The 19,636-nt window shown below is 52.1% G+C and overlaps 1 protein-coding gene across 3 annotated transcripts in view; it reads left to right on the top strand.

The window, feature by feature from the left end:
• Positions 1–19,636, top strand: part of TNRC6A (trinucleotide repeat containing adaptor 6A) — a 105,487-nt gene that overhangs the window by 26,671 nt on the left and 59,180 nt on the right. For all 3 annotated transcript variants that reach the window (XM_030001326.2, XM_030001325.2, XM_030001329.2), the window contains one exon: positions 433–506. In XM_030001326.2, coding sequence (XP_029857186.1) covers positions 433–506 — 74 coding nt within the window. The remainder of the gene's footprint in view (positions 1–432; positions 507–19,636) is intronic.

Genomic DNA, 19,636 nt, shown 5'->3' with positions numbered 1-19,636 from the left:
CACAGTGTGGTTTTAACCTGTCACAGGCAATATCGTGACAAGCTGTTGTCGGTCTGCACAGTGAGAAGACAGGACAAAGTGTTTGCAGCTTTGCTGCAGTGAGAAAATATTCACAGAAACACAGATTTTTGACAAAAGCAGCAGCCTCCCCAGCTCACTGGGCGCATTTGCTCGGCATCCTCCCTGCCAGCCAGCAAACTGTGTCCCTTGCCGTGTCATAGCCGGCACCGGGACCTGGGAAGCCCGCGGTTCCCCAGCTCAGCATCACCAAACCTCTGCAAAGCGCAGCGCTGCCCGGCTGGAGCTGAGCTCTGCTGGGCTTCCCACGGGGCAAGAGGAACCTGTGCCTTGTTTTCTGCCTCTCGCTCTCAGAGCTCTGGTCCTGGCATCACAGCGGAGCTGAATCCTCTTCTGTCTTTTGTTTCCTTAAAGGTCAAAGAAGAGTCATCGTCCTTTAAGTGCCAAGAAGAGGCCTTCCACCCTCTGGTGCAAGAAGACTTTGAACAGTAAGGCAGCTGCTTTTTCTTCCTGAATGGTTGCTGCTTGATTGCATGTACATTGATTTTACTCTGGCCATTTTTTTCCTTCTTGTCACGAGTTTGATTGCAAGGGTTTGTTTCTTTGCTTTTTCACATGATTTAGCCCTGGCAGTCACACAAACAATCATGTCGGTGATGGGGTATTGTCCTGTCCTCCCAGTGATGCTTCAAGATCTTGAGTTGCAATTTTCACATCAAGTTATTCCTTCAGTGGGAACGGCAGGAACTGAGGGAGGGTAGTTTTGGCTCCTCTGGAGCCTCACTAACCCCTCTGAGAGCATCTGGGAGCCCTTCCTGCAGAGGCAAGGGCTGAATTGCAGCTCCATTGACCGGGGGGCCTGCAAGCACCCAGCCTGGGGCTCAGGGCAGTTGTCAGTGCTGGGGGAGCCCATTTCTGCGTGGTTTTACTGTCTCGCTGGAAGGGGGTGATTTGCGTGCCTTGGGGGACAGAGGACAGCGAGCTGGCAGGGTGCAGGATCAAAGCCAGTGAAATTAAGGTGGGCAGAAGCTGCTCCAGGTGGTCCCCTTGCATCCCTGCCTGCAGAGGGAAGCAGGTATGTCATCCCGTTAAGGTTTCTGATATTTCCAGAGTGCTCTTCTTGCACCCTGGGGTGTAACCCAAAGCTTTCGCAGTGCTTTGGTGGACCCTGGGGGAGGCAGAGCCCCCGGTTGCTGCGTCCCCAGCCGGCTGCCCTGTGCAGGAGAGCGGCAGGGCCCTGCCGTGGGCTGGCTCGGAACTGAAGCGGCAGCAAGGGGATGTTTTGCTGCACAGTTTCATACAAAGGCAGAGAGCGGCACAGACACAACGGGTCAGCTGCGGCTGTTTGGCTGTGCAGGACCTTGATTTAATTAAGCCAATGGTTGCAGTTGGCACCCAGCCTGACGCGTGCAATCCCTGCCAGATCACTGTTATGGATCTCCAGAAGCGCTGTCCGTCTGCAGCTCCCTGCAGCCATCATTCCGACTGTGCCATCAGGCTCGGGCTCCCCATGCTTCCCAGCCCCACACAGCCGCTCTTGTGCTGGCAAAACTGTGCATTAGCTGGGATCACTGATCCCACGTGGGAGATGGGAAGAGACCCTACCAGCAGCTCTGGGAACAGTGCCCGCATTTTTTGCATCCTAGGAAAGGTTTGCTATCGTGTGCGCTGGCGTGCAGGAACATACCTAAGTGTGGCTGTAATGAGATGGCAGCGAAGGCGTAGCAGGCGTGGGATGGTGGGATCGCCTAGCACCGCCGAAAGCTGCCTGTGCTGGTCCCACGCTGCAGCCGCCGCACCCGTCCCCTCCATACAGGGGCAGGGAAGCCCGGGAGAAATGCGGTGGCACCATGCCGCAGCTACCGGCAGCTGCCCCAGCAGCAACGCGACAGCCCACCGGCACGGCGGGGAAATGGAGCAGAGTCAGCTATAAATTAGGCACAATGAGGGCAGGCTGGGACACAGTAGCCAGGCTCATTACCGACGAGCTCTCTCTTCAGGTCCTGCTGTGTATTTATTTGTTTGTGCTGGAGCTATGAGGAGTGTGAATCCCCCCTCTCCAGCAGCCAAGGGCAGGCGCAGGCGATGGTGGTGCCGCAGCCCTGGGCTCTCGGTGCCCGCGGCTGCTCGGGGCTGCACCACTCCGGGGGTTTCCATCAGCAGCGTGGCCCCGGGGGCTTCCCTATTCCTTCTGGCCGGGGTGGCCGGTGCAAGCGGGACTGAGCCCCGAGGTGAGAGCCCTGCCCCACGCACGGGAAGCGGGGCTGTGCTGGCCCACATGGAAGCGGCCGTGGGGTGCAGAGGAAACCCCCAAGGGCACCATCCGCAGCAGCAAGAGCCTCTCCCAATTAGGGGCACAGCGTCGTCTGCAGAGAAAAGCAGCATTTGTGTTTCTCATCAGGTCTCTGAAGTAGCTTGTGCTGTGTTTCTGAGCCCTACACCTCTTCCCTGACGCCTGGACTCACCAGGAGGGAAGTAGTGCAACCGGGAGCCCTTCCCCGGCTGAGGGACCTGTGCTGTGTTTGGATGGACGTGTGTGCCCTGCCCTGTGTCAGAGCACGGTGCTTGGGTTGTGGTGAAGATGATCCCCCAGCTCTGCCTGGAAGGCAGCAGGGAACTCAGCATGAAGTGAAACCTTCCTGAGATGGTTCTGCCCCAGGGATTCATCCATAAGCCAGGGAGGAGCCTCCTTTATTCTACATTTATTACTTGGGACTGACCCCCCTACCCCTGGGACAAGCCCATCACTGAAAATGCCTTTTAGAAGCTCCGGTCACAGTCAAAAATAAATCAGAAAATGAACTATTACTCAAAGTGACTCAGAGTTGCTCAAGATTTATATGCTTTGGGCAGCTGGAACTCCATTTGCTGGGATACCTGGGGAAGCCTCCGCCACTAGCGCACCGTGACCGTTTGCAATTTCACACCACTTTAAACTCGCTCTCATTGAGATTGGGGAGATGAAAAATGTCTTTATTAAGGGAAGTCACAGGTCCCTGATTGGCTGCTAAATGTGTTTTAATGTGAGTGGGGAGGGCAGGAAGGAGTGCAGGGAGGGGGAGCCACGGTGGTCACTGAGCTCCCATGGGAGCCTGGCAGGGCACAGCAACTCCAAACAAAGGATTTCACTTTGGTTTTCCTGCTGCTTTGACCATCTCGAGATGGTTGGTGGCATTTACTTCGGGCCAGCAAGGTGGCTTGTTGAACTCTCCGTCGCCCCATGTTTCAGCAGGGGCGGGAGGAGGTGACCTCCGCTCCGCAGCTGATGCGCTGGGTTCAGCACAGAGCTGTACAACGTGGGGATGTCGGGAAGAGCGCAGGGCTCGGGTGTGCCTGCAGGCCAGGACTCACGTGTGCATCCCATCACCCATGCGATATTGCAGGTGTTCCTGTTCCCTTCTTTTGCAGCTCTGTTTGTTCCTTGTCTGTAAAGCCGTGGCAGTCCCATTACAACGCTAACCTTTTCCCCACCCCGGTACTTGTCCAGCTGCTCTGCAGGGGGGTCTCCCATACCAATAAGCACCCTTTCCTGCAGAGACAGCAGAGAAAATCCCAGAGCACTTGTTTGTTTCTCACTATCTTCATGTGTTAGAGCATCTCCAGCTGCCGTGGTCCTGCTTTGCCCTACCTCTGGCTGAGACGTGCCTTGCTGGTCCTGGTTCACCCAAACCACGCTTACTGAACAGCAGGATATGGTATCAGTAGGAATATGAGTCTTTACTGGTGGTGTCCAAACCAGGCAGGATGCAAATGTTTACAAAAGCCGTAAATGAAGAAAGGAAAACCTGCTTGGGAAAGTCTTGCTGGCGATGCTTCTCCTCGCTGTCACCCAACGGGATCGTAGGGATGCATCCAGAAGTGCTCGGGCTGTGTTACCAGGGAGGGCAAACCCCCATCTCCTGCTGTTGGCTCTCACAGAGCAATTGTGCAATTGTGGGGGATGCCTCCAGGTTTTGGAGAGTGCATGCCTTTTGGCACAAGCCCTGGTGATGATCGTGGGCTCGCTGGGCTGCTGTGCTCCATCTGGACCTCCTGACTGTGTGATTCCTGGTGGCATCTCTTAATGAGTGACCCTCTGTACAAGGATACATGTATGCACACAGGTGTGCAATGTGCTTTAATAATTTACTCAGTTAAAGACACCATTATTTGTGCTCCTACAAATAAGAGTCTCGGTGACTGATCTCCCCGGGCATCCCGCAATGGCTCACACCTTGAGTAACTCCCATGCGTACGGCAGACATGGAGCTGCACGGGGAGGTGTTTGTGCTTCCTGCTGCTCTTGTTTCTCCAGCAGACCTTTGTGGGTATTCACTCCCTAATGATGTTTTATTCTTGCATTTGTATCTTTACTCCAGGAATCATGCACTAAACCTGGAGTGAAGTCAAGCACAGACCCTCCTCCCAGCTCATCCAGCCACACAGTTTACAAAAGGCTCTGTTATTATCCCTGCATCCACACTCTCTAACCCTGTAATTAGATGCTTAGGCTATGATTGCCCCATTGTCCGCTGGATGGGTTTAATCATTCTTTTCTCCTACAGTGGCAATTTTGTTCCAATTAATTATTTCAGTTTGAACAGCAATAGCTGGTTGAGTTTAGAGAGAAATTAAAAGGGTAGAGAAGGATAATGAAGAGTGAGCTAACTAGGGAGAGACTGCAAACAGGGCTGTGCGTATCCCTGCTTCTCTTCCAGGCTCTCACTTTCTCCCCAGGGAGCTTTCTGGGGCTGGAAAATGTTCTCCCTGGAAACGAGGATCCTGTGTGACACAGAAATGCTGCCTGGCTTCATCCCTGCCTGGGAGGTTCGTTAATGGGTCTGATGGAAACAAGAAGGCGTGCTCACAGTCCAGTCCGGGAAGGAAAGTGTTTCTCATTCAGGCTTTAATCAACGTGTCTTAAACCTTAGTAGAGGCAGGGCAGGTTTTGGCTCGTTGTGCTGTATACCTTGTGTTTTCCTAGCCACCAAATACACGTCCCAGTTCAGTCCCAGCTGAACAGGACCTGTAGCCACTTCCCGTGAGACTCTCCCGGGCAGCAGCTGCACAGCGATGCAATGGACCAGGTGGGACCTGTGAAAGTAAAACAAAGGGCAAAAGAAAAACCAATGTCTGGTCCAGCATTTGCTTGTTGGCACCTCCTGGGAAAGAGGAAAAGCTCTCTGTAGTCCTAGTTCTCACCAGACCTGGACGGTTTTCAGAGCAGCACTGCTTTCTCCACGTGAGTGGATCCAGCTCTGGGCTGGAGGAGAGGCAGCAGGCTGCGACCCGGCTGCTGGCGGGACCCTGGAGCTTTCCCAGCCCCGCATCCCTCCCTGCCTGTTGAAGGCAACTGGCTGCCTGTCAGTGGCACTCATGGCTCTGCTGTGCCTGTGTTGTCAACCGTGCAGCATGTTCACAGCAATCTGCAGAGCAACATCTGGTGGTGTTCCTTCCCTCCCCGAAACATCTGGCCGCTTGGCTAGCTAACAGATACAAGCTGCCATCTGAGGGCCAGATGCACGCAGCACATCCCACGCTCCTGGTTTAAAATGCCATGAAAAATGGGACCAGGAAGGAGGGATGGTGTGTCCAGGGAGGCTCGGTCGCTCCATTGTCCCGGAGTCTCTCCTTTCCCCGAGCCTGTGACAGTGGGGCTGCATTTTCACCTCCCTGCCCAGCAAAAGGCTCTGCTGCAGCCGTGATGGTGGAGGCAGCGGCTGGCAGTGCGGGTGGCAGTGAGCGCAGGGCAGGCGCTGGCTGGGCACGGCAGCGAGGGCAGTGGCATAATTTTGGATCCGTTCCTGGCTCTCGGTGCAGCGTGAAGAACCAACCAGAGCCACAGCACCCCTGTAAGTCCATCTTAAATGCTTCTGGCATCGATTACTTTTAGACAGCCATGTTTTTCCTATTGGTACAGGCAGAAATTAATCCATGCCCAGCCCTGGGATTACTTCACCCAGCTTTGGCTCTGGCTCCCGGAACGGGAGGAGTTTTGCTTTTGTGGTCACTGGCTGGGAGAGAACCTCCTTTGGTTTGGGGTCTGCTCTGTGGCCTCGCCGGCCAGGGCAGGGCCTCAGCACCACCTTGAATACTCAGCCCTGGTGCTCAGCCTCTTGCACAAGCAGCTCCACGAGCTTTGTGTCCCAAAACAAACCCAAAGGGGGGTCAGAGAGCCAGGGCACGCTCGGGGGGCAGCCCCGCTGCTGGAGGGGGACCCGCAGTGGCTGCTGCCCTGGCCGGTGCTGGAGCACCCCAATGGGGAGGTAAGGCTCAGAGGAGCTTTCTCACTGTGCTAGACTGACCCTAAACACTGCTATAAAATACATTAGTTACAGCCAACAGCAAACCGTGATCACCAAATCACTCATTAATTCGGTGGAATTACGGGCTGGCGTGGGCGCCGTCCTCAAGGTGATTTGGGATGCGACTGATTTGGATTTTAAAAAATTAAATAAAAAAATAAATTAAGGTTAGACAAGGTTTTGAGGGAGAGAAAAAAAAAAATAATGCCTTTCAGGAGTTACAAAAATGCTGCCTGTGCAATTCATGTATAATTCAATGAATTCCAGAGTAGTTTGAATATTTAAATTATGTATGATCAAAGCAATAAAGAAATCTGCATTTCCTCACTCTGAGCCCCCCAGACATAACGCTCCCAAGTGTCCCCTCCCCAAAAGGCAGCTCCTCGCTTCCACACGCCCAGGTCTATTGAGCCTCATTGCTGCAAAGAAATTGAGTTCGACTGGAAAAATACGGCCGTCAAGTGCAACCGCTGTTCTTTAATAAATCCGTGATGCATTGCATCTCCCGCCAGCGCCGTTGCCAGGGCGATGGTCATTGCTGCCGCCGCAGGGCAGGCCTGGGGAGGGGTGATGGGCACGGCATGGGGCGAAGGAGCCCCCGGCACAGGCAGCCCCGCACTGCCGGCACGCTGCCTGCAGCAGCGGCTGGGGAAGAAAAGCTCCCGCAAGGGAGGATGGCGGCAGGCAGCCGAGCTCTGACCATGGTGGCAAGGGGACGGAGGGGTCTCGTCCCCCACCGTCACCTTTCTCGGGGTCTGCAGAACAGCAGCTCCGGCCTCGCTGCACAGCCCCTGCGTTTCTCCGTGGGCTGGGGGGTTGTTGGTCCCGTCCTCCAAGCCCCTGTGGATGTGTCTGTTTTGTCTCCCAGCTCCTGTGCTCCTGGTTTGGGATGCGGCAGCTCCCCTCCTCTGGCTGCAGCCATAGCCAGCTGGGCCAGGAAAAAAATGGAAAAAAACAACAAAATGCTCCCTCTGCCCCTCCCCCTGCCCACTCTCCGGATGCTGTAAATTTTCATTAGTATTCTGTAATTTAATGATCTATTCCCAAGAGAAAATTAGTCTTCAATTTACAAAAAAATCCCCGTTAATTTAAGCATAATAGTAGAAGAGAGATGCGAGTGTGGGAGCCCTGTCCTGCACCTCCCGCTCCTCCCTCTCCACAGCCTTGCAAAGGGCAATTACAAGGGAGAATTTTAATAATACACTAAAGTCCATTTGAAATCTCCCGATGATCACTGCAAAGAGGTTCCTGGGGGCAAGAAAAGCAATTTCCTCCTGAAACAAGAGGTTATTCTGAACCAGGCAAACACACCAACTCAGCTGAAGGTTGATGCTGGAAGCCTGGGAGAGGCAGGAACGCACCGGGCTTGCCAGGCAAGCCGTCAGCGCTCACCCAGAAGGCAGCCGCCACTGAACCATCCCGGCTTTTAAAATGTCAGCCGGTGCCAGGGCCCTGCGACATCCTTTGCAGAGCTGCCCCAGGCAGGATGCCCCTCCGCCGGCCGAAATGCGGTCCTTGGGTTAGAGAGGTGCCGTGCCGGCTCCCATCCAGAGATGCTGTGGGTCCCTCCGTGCAGACCCAGGCTGTGTCCTGCTCGTGCCAAGGGTGGCATGTAAATCCTTAGCGTCAGACGGAAGCCATCTCTTCTGCAGATATTGAGATAGATGATGGTGGCTTTGCTCATTAGAGGCTGTGGCAAAGGGTAGGTGCTGGGAGTCTCCGTTCTGGGGAAGAGCTGCAAGGGGAGCTCATTAACTTGAAAAATTGGGTCCAGAGGGCTCATTTGTCTGATATCAGTTCACTGTTTTTTCTAGTAATGTGGAAAATGAGGGAGGGGGATCTGAGCCTCTTCTCAGTGACCGACTCTTTGATTTACCCCTTTCTCATTCATGTCCTGTCTTTCAAATTGCCTTTAATGCTGTTTATTTTCCATAGGTCTTAAGCCTATCCATGTGGAACATAACCCTTTGCTCCCATGATAGGGCGCTTACAGGACAGATCAGACATTGCTACACTTTTTTTTATCCTAGCACCACAGGGATGCTTCCTAAGGGGCCCACGATACTGTCCTGGTCAGGCCACGGTGGTCCAAGAGCAAAGCCTGGGCAGGACGGAGAAAGGGGCTTTTGGTTCTTCACCTATCTCAGCAAGCAAAGGCTGCTGTTGGTGGGCCAGGAAATGGTGGGGTTCAGGGCTTAACGCCCCGTCCCTGTCACAGCCTCGACTCTCACCATGGTGGATGCCACCGTCCACCGTGGTCTCAGCATCGTGCTGGTCACTGCAGGGCGCTGCCGTACGGGCTTGCTCCCTGGTTTTCTGGAGCAGCCTGGTTTGTGTCCCCCCCCATTGCCTCCCCTTGTTCCTGGGGTGGTGGCGGGCGGGTGGCAGGCAGAGCCCTCTCTGAAACGTCAGAGACAGCTGATCCCAGAGCTCCGGCACGACCGCTCGTGCGGGGATGTGCCAGACGCTCTCCGGATGGAGAGGCTGTAACGTCAGCTGAACTCTTACTCGGTGATTTCCCTTGGTTTTCTGAGCGAACTTACAGCAGAGACGGCTGAAGGACACCCCCCCCCACACCCTTGAAAGGCGGCCACCCCCGAGCTATGCAGATGCAGAATTCCCCGCAGACAGCAGACACACAGCTGCCTTCCCGAGGCTTGCCCCACGCAGGGGCTCGCTGCCAGGCTCATCCATCTCGAGCATCACCCGTGCGGCAAGTCGGGCTGTCAGCAGTCCCGCTGGCTGCGTGCCACCTCCTCATCACCCCGGCGTCTGCTGGTGCATGAACCCGTGCCAGATCTGGCTGAACTCCCTTGAAGGTCAGGCTGAGCTCTCGCTGCCTTCCCTGAGGGAGTGCGGAGGCAGGAGCCACAGGCGTGAGCCCTCCCAGAGCCCCCGAGGCTGCAGCCGGAGCCGGAGCAGCACCCGTACGAGGGGCTTTACGGCTCACGGGATGCAGATGCTCTTGCTCCAGCCGGCGTTGCAGGGCAGGCTCCTGGCGTGCCTCCCTCCACCCCGCCTGCGACCACACATGCAACAAACCCGACGATTAATAAAAAGCGTTAACAGCAATCACATTAATTGCATCACGCTATTAATAAAGGCAGAGTTGTCAAACCATAGCAAATATTTGAGTGGAAGCCTGGAGCAATCCCCTGCCAACGTGCTCCCCTGGCCCGCGGCAGGTAACGAGGTCGTTTTCCCTCTGTGCACGTGGAGAGGAGGAGCTCCCGTGGAGAAGACGAAGGTACGGGCTTGGCCACGGGAGGCTGCCGAGCCCTGGTCAGCGTTTCGGCCTCCCATCAAATGAGAGTTTAGCATCTCTGCTAACTGACACAAATGTAAGTAATGTTCTCTTCACAGCCAGCCGTTCCCCGAGATGTTGTTAAATTAGAAGGGAAATCTATTTCCTGTTTAAAAAAAAAAAAAAAGCGAGCGAACTCAGTGTTAAATATAGATATATGATATGTAAATGAATCTGACAACTGAGTGAATAAAAAATGAAGGTTTAAATTATTGAAGGGTAGGAGGAGATGGCGCATGCAAATAGCATTAATGTGGAAAGAGGCAGCTCTCTGAACAGGGAAAGGAGGTTTTGAAACATAATTATTTCTTTTAAGAAAAGGGCTACATATTAAATAAAAGCCAACAGAACTGGCGCATGTTTATTGCAAAGGCCTTTCTTTCCAGGCTGCCACTTTATTCTCCTGGCTTTTTTTTTTTTTCCCCTGCAAAGCAATGGGAGAAATTGAAGGCTACTGAGTTTTTTAGCTTTAATTAAAATAAGGTAAATTAAGTTTTGATTGCTACACAAGAACAAATGAGTCCCAGAGATGGCCGATCACAGGCTGCTATTGAGAAGAATGGGAGAAGGTGTTTGCTAATTGATTTGGTGGGGAATGGGGCTCTTTGGCCTTGGAGCCATTGCAATCACATCCTGCTTTATCGCAACCATCTAGAAACAATGGTGACTTCCAGCATATTTGCAGAGGTAGTGTGGACTTAAGTTAAATGGAAAAATACCTGCCTCGAGATTTTAGCCTGCCAGAAGGAGTTAATTACACTTATCTGGTTGCTTTCGCTCTTGTTTCACCGTGTGTTGCAGAGACCACAGGGGCAGGAATAAAAGGGAGCATGGGGCCGGGCTGAGCTGGCTCCTCTGCCCACGGCAGCCACAGGGCCAGGCTGCAGTATTAGTGGTTCAATATTGAAAATAGAAAACTAGCTGGTTATTTTTACCAGCAGTAAAGCTGACAAGGAATTCTAGCGGAATGGGCATTCTGCGAGCGCAGTAAATGTCTTCATTACCTTCCACGCAGCTATATTTATGCGTCTCTGACCCTCTTCAGGACTGACAGGGCAGGTTACAGGTTTCCTTTTCCTAATTCAGTACATGATGGCTTGGGACGAGTTGTTAAAGCTGTAGATCAAAATGTCATTTATTAGAAAAGTGCCTCCCCGGGGATTCTTATCCTTCGTTTATTATTTGTCGTGTGCTAACAGTGTGCTCTGTTCTGTCTAATCTGTCTTCCTAGCTATTTATATAGCCCTCATCATGGCAGCACCTGAGTGCCTCCCATTGCTTAAAAAATGATGTTTTGTTTCCTGCTCCCTTCCCTGCTCTGTGAAGCCAGCGAGGGCTTCGGGATTTATGAAAAGTGCGCAGGATTTACTTTCCCATTCACTTCCGAGTTACCAGCGATGAAGGGTCCACCTCGTCCCCCATGACGGAGGGTGGGTCTGGCCCTGGGGGCTTGGCGGGGTGATGTCCACAAGCCCACTGCCCAGGACACTGGTGTCACAGCTTTGGTGGTGGGTGCTGCCACCGAGCAGAGACCTCTGGGTGGCCCTGGTGTCCTCCGCATCGCCTCGGTCTTTGCTGGCTTTAGCCCCTGCGTGATGCGAGCCTCAGGCAGGCAGAGGTGAGGGCAGGGGGTGCTGGGGAGGGAATCCCACATTCTCCCCGCCCGGCCAGTGCCTCAGCCCACATCCTGGCAGGATGCAGGAGCTGTGTGGGTGGACTTGCAGGCTATTCGGACAGGACACAGGAGCAGTTCCTGTGTTTTAAATGATAAATCACCCTGCACCAATATCAGGCACACAAATTGTGTTCGTCACCACAAACCATTCATGAGCAGCCCACTGGCCAAAATTGGTTGAAATAATTCTGCATAGCAACTGTTACATCTTTTTGCAGATAATTTGAGAGCTCTGCAGGGGCTGGATGTGCTGAATGGGTTGCTCAGTCTGTATCACCGCCCAGGCCAGTCCAGCAGGGTTTGTGCCTGCGGCATTAACCAGTTAAAGCAATTCCTCCCCCCCACAGACAGCTTTTGCATTGATGAAATGAGGTGGGAAGAGAATTCCTCCTTGGATCCCCCCCTCCTCATTTTCACTGTCTGCTTAAGGATGCCATTCATTGTGCCTGTCCTCTCCTTAGACTAGAAAATACCCTCAGTAGCTGTGAAAGCTGTAGGTGCACAGATATCTATCTGCCATAGACTGGTTCTAATTTGCTTAGGCAGCATAAAGCTCTCCTTGGTAGATGAAGACGGCACTGACAAAGCACTGACAAATTCTGCCGTGTTTGACAGAGACTGCGACTTTGCCAGTGAGATATTTGCAGGATTCTGCGGCCAACCCCACCAGTCCAAGCACCTTCCAAGCAGTGCCTGTCACACCCCTGCCCTGTAGCATCAGCCCCACTCCCACCTTGGTCAGACCAGCCCGGCAGCAGCCTTGGTGGGTTCCATGAAGTTTTTGGAAAAGCTCCCTTCTCGGCTCTGGGAAGTCCTCTGCAGGATTTCTGTCTCACCTTTAAACACTTTCTGCTACTTGAACCTTTACCCTTGGGAAGCTCTCCCTCTCTCAGCCTGTAAGGATGCTGCCCTTTTTACTTCTCCCCGTGGTGTCTGAGTACCCAGTCAAAGGGTGTGTTTATACAGCTGTGGGCAGTGGGGGAAAGCTAATAACCACCTAGCCCCCCCAAAACCTGCCTTTCTGATGATCTGAATGTATAAAGCTCAGATTTGATCCCAATCCTCAAGGGGTTCAGGGCTCACCTTCTGTTTCCCATAGTTTCTCCACCCACAGTCTGACACTTAGAGATCGGGCTTCCCTGGAGGGTCACCCCTCTCCTGCCTGAGCTGCCCTCGCTCTGCCCCATCCTAAGGCTCTCATCTTCGGAGAGCCACCGCTGCAGCAATCCTCTGGGCACACGGCAGCCTTGCTTCTCTGCTTTACACCTGGAGAGCTGCACAGAGTTTGGAGAAAGCGCTTTTCCTCTGAGCTGAGACTGCTTTATTCTGCCCAGGTGGGAGTTGCCATCGATCTCCTGACCGACCTGTTCATAGATGAGCTGCCCTTTTCCTCCTGCCTGGTCCCTTAGTCCAGGGAGCACAGATGAGGACCAGGATGGGGCACCTCATGGGGCCAGCCCGGTGCTTGGCAGCTGTACAAGAACCCCCAAGTGTCCACCTTTCTGTTTAAAGCACGTATGCTTTCCGAGAACCCCATTCTCTGTCCTCACCCACCAGGACAGCCCAGGTCCTGGGCACCGGCGTGAGGAAGAGCCGGCATCTGGTCCTGCCTGCCGGGTGCAACCCCCAACTCTGGGGGGTCCAGCTGCGCACTGGAGGGACCAGTGCCCCTGCCTCTCGGGTCCCGTGCCTCCGGTGGCTCCCAGTCCATCCCAGTGCGGGTCCTTTCTTCCCCCGGTTTGGCCACCGTGTCTCCATGGCAACGCGCTCTCCCTGCCGCAGAGGCATCCTTGGCTCGCCACTTCCAGCGCCGCATTTGTATTCCCAGCCTTTGTCTCCTGCTCGGCGCTGGCAGCCGGCCAGGCCAGGCATCCATTTCAAAGCAGCCTTTGTTTTATTGGTGAAATAGCTGGTCAGAAATATATGTGATTTAATCAGGGCGAGAACACTTTGTTTCTTTGCTTTTCTTCTTCCCCTGAGCCAAGGTGCAGTTGCTCGGCGGAGCTGGCTGTTACCTGCACTCAGGGAAAAGCCCCGCAGACAGCAGCTCGCCCTGCTAAGAGCCTGCGAAAATGGGTCTGCGCCAGCTGCAGTGTGTCGGACAGGCAGGAGCAAGCAGGGGGGAGACATTTTCTTTCTCTCTCCCGCTACCTAGGCATATATGAATTTTTCTTTCACAGTCAGATGTGTCATTTTCATAGCAACCCTGTCCACGAGGTTCAGATACAGCTGGATTTGCTGAACTGCAAAGCCCAGTAGCTGAGATCCCAGTCCCTGGGCAGGGGAAAAAGCTGCCTGGAGTGAAAGAGGAGCCCAAAGCCAGGATCCTGCCACCAGCTTACTGCTTCTTCCCTCCTGTGGCTGCCTGCTCCCACCAAGGGAGGCAGGGTTGAAGCCAACTTGCTGGAGGGTGTGATCCGTTAATTGCAGTATCCATCCTTGTTTCTAGGGGAGTTCAAGGCTTAGAAAAATGTGATGATATTACACATCTGCTGAAGTGTGCAAAGATATATGCAAAAGTATGCACATGCATACAGAGGTATATCGATGCAGGTTTAGCCGAGATCCTGGTTTCCAGGCACTGTGGTCCTTGGCTCCAGTCAACCTGTTCCTTGGAGGACTTTCCCCAGGGTATGGGGAGGCAGCCAGGAGGTGACACAAAAGGGGGTCCCAAAAGGGGGCAATGGTGTGTCATTGCTGAAATCCTGGCACTCCCCAGGACCTCCCTGTATACTCTCAGAGCATGAAGGGAGGCAGGAGGAAAAGAAGAGGATGACTGGAGAACAGTGAAGACTTTGTTAAGGGCAGAAGCAGGAGCCACGTATCTTAGCCTTGTCCAGAAATAAAATGTCTCCAGGAGCAGCCTGTCCTCTAATAAAGGCATCCTTGGAAGGCAGTAGGAGCTGGGCAGCCAGTCCCGTGGCAGCGGCTGCGGGGAGTTTATCCAGCAGCAGGAGGAGGAGGAAGGTCTCCAGTCCCGGGAGGGCCCAGGGGAACATCTGGGAGCAGAGGGCCAGCGATGGGCACGGTGGCTGGAGCGCTGCGGGTGGGCTGCCAGCCCTGGGAGAGGAGCCCAAAGTGCTGGGGGCTGCTGGAGGGTTGTCCTGGGGACCCAGCTTGCACCGCCCCGGCGGGGCTGGACGCTCTCCTGGTGTGGGATGCCACCCGCCAGCACCCAAAGAGCTGCTAACAGAAACCAGCATGGTCCAAGTGGAACGGGCCAGAATTGCCTTAGTTTTATCATACACATACACATCCCCCTCCATGAATTCAAAAGCAGTCTTCACTTTTTGTTTAGTTTCAATGATTTAAGGTGGATAGTCTTAATAAGGTAAAACTGGTCTGTTTTTATGAAAATACAGCATTTACAGTTAACTGAAAGTGTAGTTCTCAAAAACCCACATCAGCCTGTCTCTAAGCAATGCATTTGCTTTGCAGTGTGGTGAAAAAGGAAGAGTTCTTCAGTTTGATCTTAGAAAGTCTGTGACACTCAGAACCAAACTGAAAGGGAGAACCAAGAGCAGCTTATTTAAAAGAAGCCCAAGTAAAAAAAAAAAAAAAGCCTTTTGTAAGAGGCATAAATGAAAAGAGACCAAAATGAATGAAATACTTGGGATATACTCTGCAGTTCTTGTCAAGTCAACACAGACTTGGAATGAATGAGAGTCATGCACAGCACATCTGGTAACAGGGAAGGCAGAGATGTCAGTGTCGGTCCAGAGCAGCAGACCTCAAGTCTCTCCTCTATTATGAGAATAACTCTGGAGTCTTTTATACTATGAATCTCTGCTGTGCTGCATTGATATGTGGACATACCAAATAGATATATTTTCAGGTGTGTTTAGGAGCAATGTAAATAATCATGACAAGACCACTTTAAAATTAGTGTTCTTTGAAAACTAATCTCCACATAACTTGTGTCCTCAGCTGATGTGCACAAAATCAGTAGCATGATGCAGCTTTCTAATGCATTGGATGCCTGGAGCAAAACATCTCTCCTGCCCAGGAGCAAGTGGGGAGATTTGCATATGACCACTCTATAAAGTATACTGTTCAGACTCACTGAGTGTTTGGGCTTGATTTCTTGACTGCAAATCAAAATACCAGATGAACTGCAGGGAAACAGCTAGCTGTCTGTCCAAAGCTCATGCAGTCATGCCGAGTCTTCTGCCCTGCTGCTATGGGGAGCAGGTGGGACAGGGACTTCTCCAGCCTTGGGCCACATCACCCACAGCCTGGCTGCTGCTGAGTGGTGGGCATGCAGCTGGAAGTGGGCATGAAACTATTGGCCTCAAAGGTCTTGCAGGAAGGACCTTTCATCTTGCTAAACCTCAGACAGTCTTCTAAGTAATTTACTGCATCGTTATGGTGAGATATAAACCACTGTAGCATTACAGTTCCCATGACACATTTCACCGGAGTCATGGTGTCAGCCTAGATGTTTCCTACATCCCAGCTTAGGAAATCGCACGCTATCCAGCTCTGCGTGTGAATAATTGAAGGGAATGCTGTGTGCTCGTCCTCTACAGCCTGGCCCCGTGACTCCCCTCTCAGGCACGTGGAGTGCACTGGGGAGCAGGTCAGTCTCCGTGCAGGATCAGGGCAGAGAGGCACCTGCAGGGACAGCTCAGCTCTTGGGGAGCCCAAACTGGCCCCGAGGGACCCTCAGAGAGCCTGCATGGCTAATTCCCAGAGCACACATGCAAGGCAGGGTCGGTTTGGCTTCCAGCCAAAGTCTTGCCCAGGACTGCCCATCTTTTCAAAAGCAAAAGGAGAAGAGCCTGTCTCTGACAGAGGAGAAGTGCTGCTGCTGGCTGGACCGCTCTGACAGGGCAGTGGATCTGAAAATGAGAAGTCAGGAACGAGGCAGAGGCAATCGTGTTATACCGACAAAGGTCTATGCTGGTCAGTTGGTGCTTATCACCCATTTTAAAAAAGCAGCCAGCCAGCCATATTTAACGTCTCTGGTCTATCAGCCCACCAGGTACCCAAGTCTGGGGCATGGGGTCTGGATATCTCAGCTTTCTTTCCCTTGCTGATCTGGAGACGTGTGCCAGGCTGGGACTGAGCCTCGCGGCTCCATGCCAGAGCGATGCTGCCCATCACCGGGGTCCTGCCACGGAGGCGGTGGCTGTGCAGGGGCTGCCGGAGGGGACCCCTGCCCACGCCGGGGCAGGCAGCACACCGCAAACAGGGCTACAGGCAGCGGGGACAAATCTGGAAAAGCCAACTGGAACAGGCAATTAAAATGTGGGATTTGGGGATTTTTACCCCAGATTCCCAGATACATACTTATAAATAAATGTTTTAAGTGAAAGAAAAGCATACCAAAGCAACTACACCTCAGCAGAGCCACTCATACGCATACATATGTCTGGAATGGGGAGCCATTTTACAGAGCCACCAGTGAGCCAGTTCTTATATATAAATAACTGTACAGTGCTACTTCTGGGTGCATTTGTTTATCATTCCAGATACTGTAAGTGACTGCATTTATTCATTGCAGGCTGTTGTACAGTGCATCCTCTCACACCCCAAAGCTTCAGAGCTGATCGTACCTGCTGTGGAAGACACACAATATCAGATCATTGCTGGACTGATTAATAAATAATAATGAGGATATATTAAAGCAGTTTCTTTAGGCTAACATGCTGTCCTTAAAGAATTGTCTCAGTCTCTAACTAGGTAAGGAACTAGCTGGCTGGCATTCAAAAGCACAATGGAAAATCTTGCCTTTCATTTGATGGCCAAAAGCAACTGCTGCATTTAAGCCTCACACCTCAGCCACTGTGACCAAGAGGTGGGAAAAGCTGCTCTGGATTTGTACAGATGGAGAGGAGCAAACCCAGGCCAGTAGGACCAGAGCCTAGATTTTGCATAGACGTGAAAATTAAAGTCCTTTTCCTAAAGCTTAAACTTATTTGCATGTCTCCTGCTCAGAAAGGTGAGTAGAGAAAGTTATTTTAATCAAATAGCAGAGGAAATAAGCTATATAGTAAAATTTTATTTAAGACACATTTTAGGATTTTTTTTGCTCTTCAGGACATGCAGTGACCTTTGCAAACATTAACAAATTAGGGTGCATCATGTGTTTATGAATTGTTGGTGACTAAGACCACATACAGCTGGGAGACATGGGAGCACAGGAGTTCGGAGTTGCACAGAAAGATCATGGCAGATGCCAGCCGTGGCCCAAGCACAACGACTGATGGAAGTGCCTCCCTGGCAGCACCGACATGACTTTGCATGAGGACACTTCTCCACCTGGAGACAGTCCCAGGAGGTTAACAAGTGCCAGAGCTCATGCTGTGGTCTATGGTGCTGCTCAATAAAGTGTGTCCTGGCCCTATTTTATTCTCTGTAATTAGGAAATTCAGCAGATGAATCGCTTTCTGAAGCCTAAACCAGAGAATATTGCTGGCACAAAAAGAAACAGTCTGTGGCAAAGTAGAAATCATTTGTGCTATTGTCAGCGAGAAGTGCAAAAGAAATAGGTGAAATCTGTTAATCTGGTACTGTGTTGAGAAAGGGCAGTTGTTGAGTTAGACAATCAATAAGCATTGATTACAAAGAGGCTTACTCCTGTTAAACATGATGGAGGACAGAATAAATATACAAAAACAACAGCACTTGGCCAGGCAGGGTGTGCGTCCCCCCAGGGCGAAGGCGAGCGCTGCCCGGCTGCGGGCGCAGTCTTCGCTCCCGCATCGGCCCTTGAGGGTCTTTCCATATCGGTGACCGCTCTGGTACTCCAGTCACTCCCGTCCCTCTCCCGTGGCTCCAGGGGTTTCTCTGGAGAACTGGCTCATGTGTCTCTCACCAATTCACCAGCCAGGATTAATCCTGGTGGAAGGGCCTGAGCTCTGCCATGGCTGTAGTGTAGCTGGTGGGTTGAAGGTGGGGGAAGCCGTTTCCTCCATGAACGTCTCAGTGTTTGCACGAGTCTGTGGCAATTTATTGGGACTGGAGGGTGGGAAGAAGGGGGAAAGCACTTCTCCCTGCACGTGTCGTCCACATCTTCTTGCTGGTGGTGAAGAAGGACAGTGGTTTGTAGCTCTGTGGGCTCTCCAAATAGTGCCCCACTACTTTCTGAAATTGTCTTTCTATTTAGCAAAAACCTAGAAGCAAGCTAGAAAGAGCCATGCCTGTGAAAGAGACACCGGCACACAATGACCCAGCAGTCTCCGTGCGGGCAAAATCAGCTGAGCCAGCCTCAGCCGCAGGTGATGCCCAGGGGATGCCCAGGGGACATGGCAGCCGGACCCCACCGCTGCAGCAGCACCTCGAGGGGAGCTTCAGAGCTGGGGGAAACCCTCCGACCAGCTCCATGAGCAATTTGGACTGGGCCGTATTTGCTAACGCCTGACCAGTGCGGAGCGCAGGAATGGGCAAAAAGGGAAAGAGGCAATAAGCCCATCAGTGTGATTTTCTTTTGAGTGCAATGCAGCCCTGGTAAATAAATAAAGATTGGAAACATCTATTGCACTGCACCACTTAAGAGACCAGGGATGTGAGGACAGCGTAATTGGCTGGATGCAGAGTGAAATCCAGGCTCAGCGATTCCATTTTGCAGTTGGCAGCCTTCCCAAACGCAGATCAGGGAAAGCAAGTTGGACTAGCTTTAAAACACAGGGAAATTCTTTATCTTTTATAATTTTTTGCTGATTTAAAGGGTAGGATTAAATTCTCGTTTAATAACCCCAAGTGCCTGCTCTCCCCTGCTCTGATCACTCTGTGTAACGGTGATAATGCTGGAAAGGCGCTGGGAGCCTGGAGGCAAGGCAGTGAATTTTCTTCTCCTGAGCACAGATCTAATGATTGTTTGCTACTGCAGCCTGCAAAATAGGCACCGACTGTTTAATCATGAGCCTTAGCATAAGATTTTTGCTAGCTGTTTTCCAGATCTGTTTGGAAGGCAAGCCGAACACTTTCTGTTAGCAACTTCCAACTTTGTCATTTGTGCTTTTTCCTCCTAATTATGGATCCTAGAGAGACCCAAATGTTCCTCACCAACATAAATAGTCCGGTTGACTTAACTGAGCAACTCCTGGGCAGGCATTGTTTTTATGAGTAAGCGCTGCCTGTTTGGTACCTTTGTAACGCTACCTCTTACCATCGGCTGAGCTATTTTTAAATCCTGTAAATAAAGCCACTACAATGAACAAGGAAAGGAGCCTCCTAGCAGAGTAACACACAGAGCCTCTGTGTTAATGAGAAGACTGTTTTCCCTTGTCTGTCAGATCAGCTCATTTAGATTATTTAAGTCAAGTGCAATTTTGAAAACAATCTGTTTTGCTTGTGACAGCGTCTTCATTCTGTATAATGATGCTGAATGTAACAAGCGGCAAAGGGTTA

Source organism: Aquila chrysaetos, chromosome 25 (genome assembly GCF_900496995.4).
Source record: "Aquila chrysaetos chrysaetos chromosome 25, bAquChr1.4, whole genome shotgun sequence".
Taxonomy (NCBI): domain Eukaryota; kingdom Metazoa; phylum Chordata; class Aves; order Accipitriformes; family Accipitridae; genus Aquila; species Aquila chrysaetos.
This window is presented reverse-complemented; position numbering and strand designations above follow the sequence as displayed.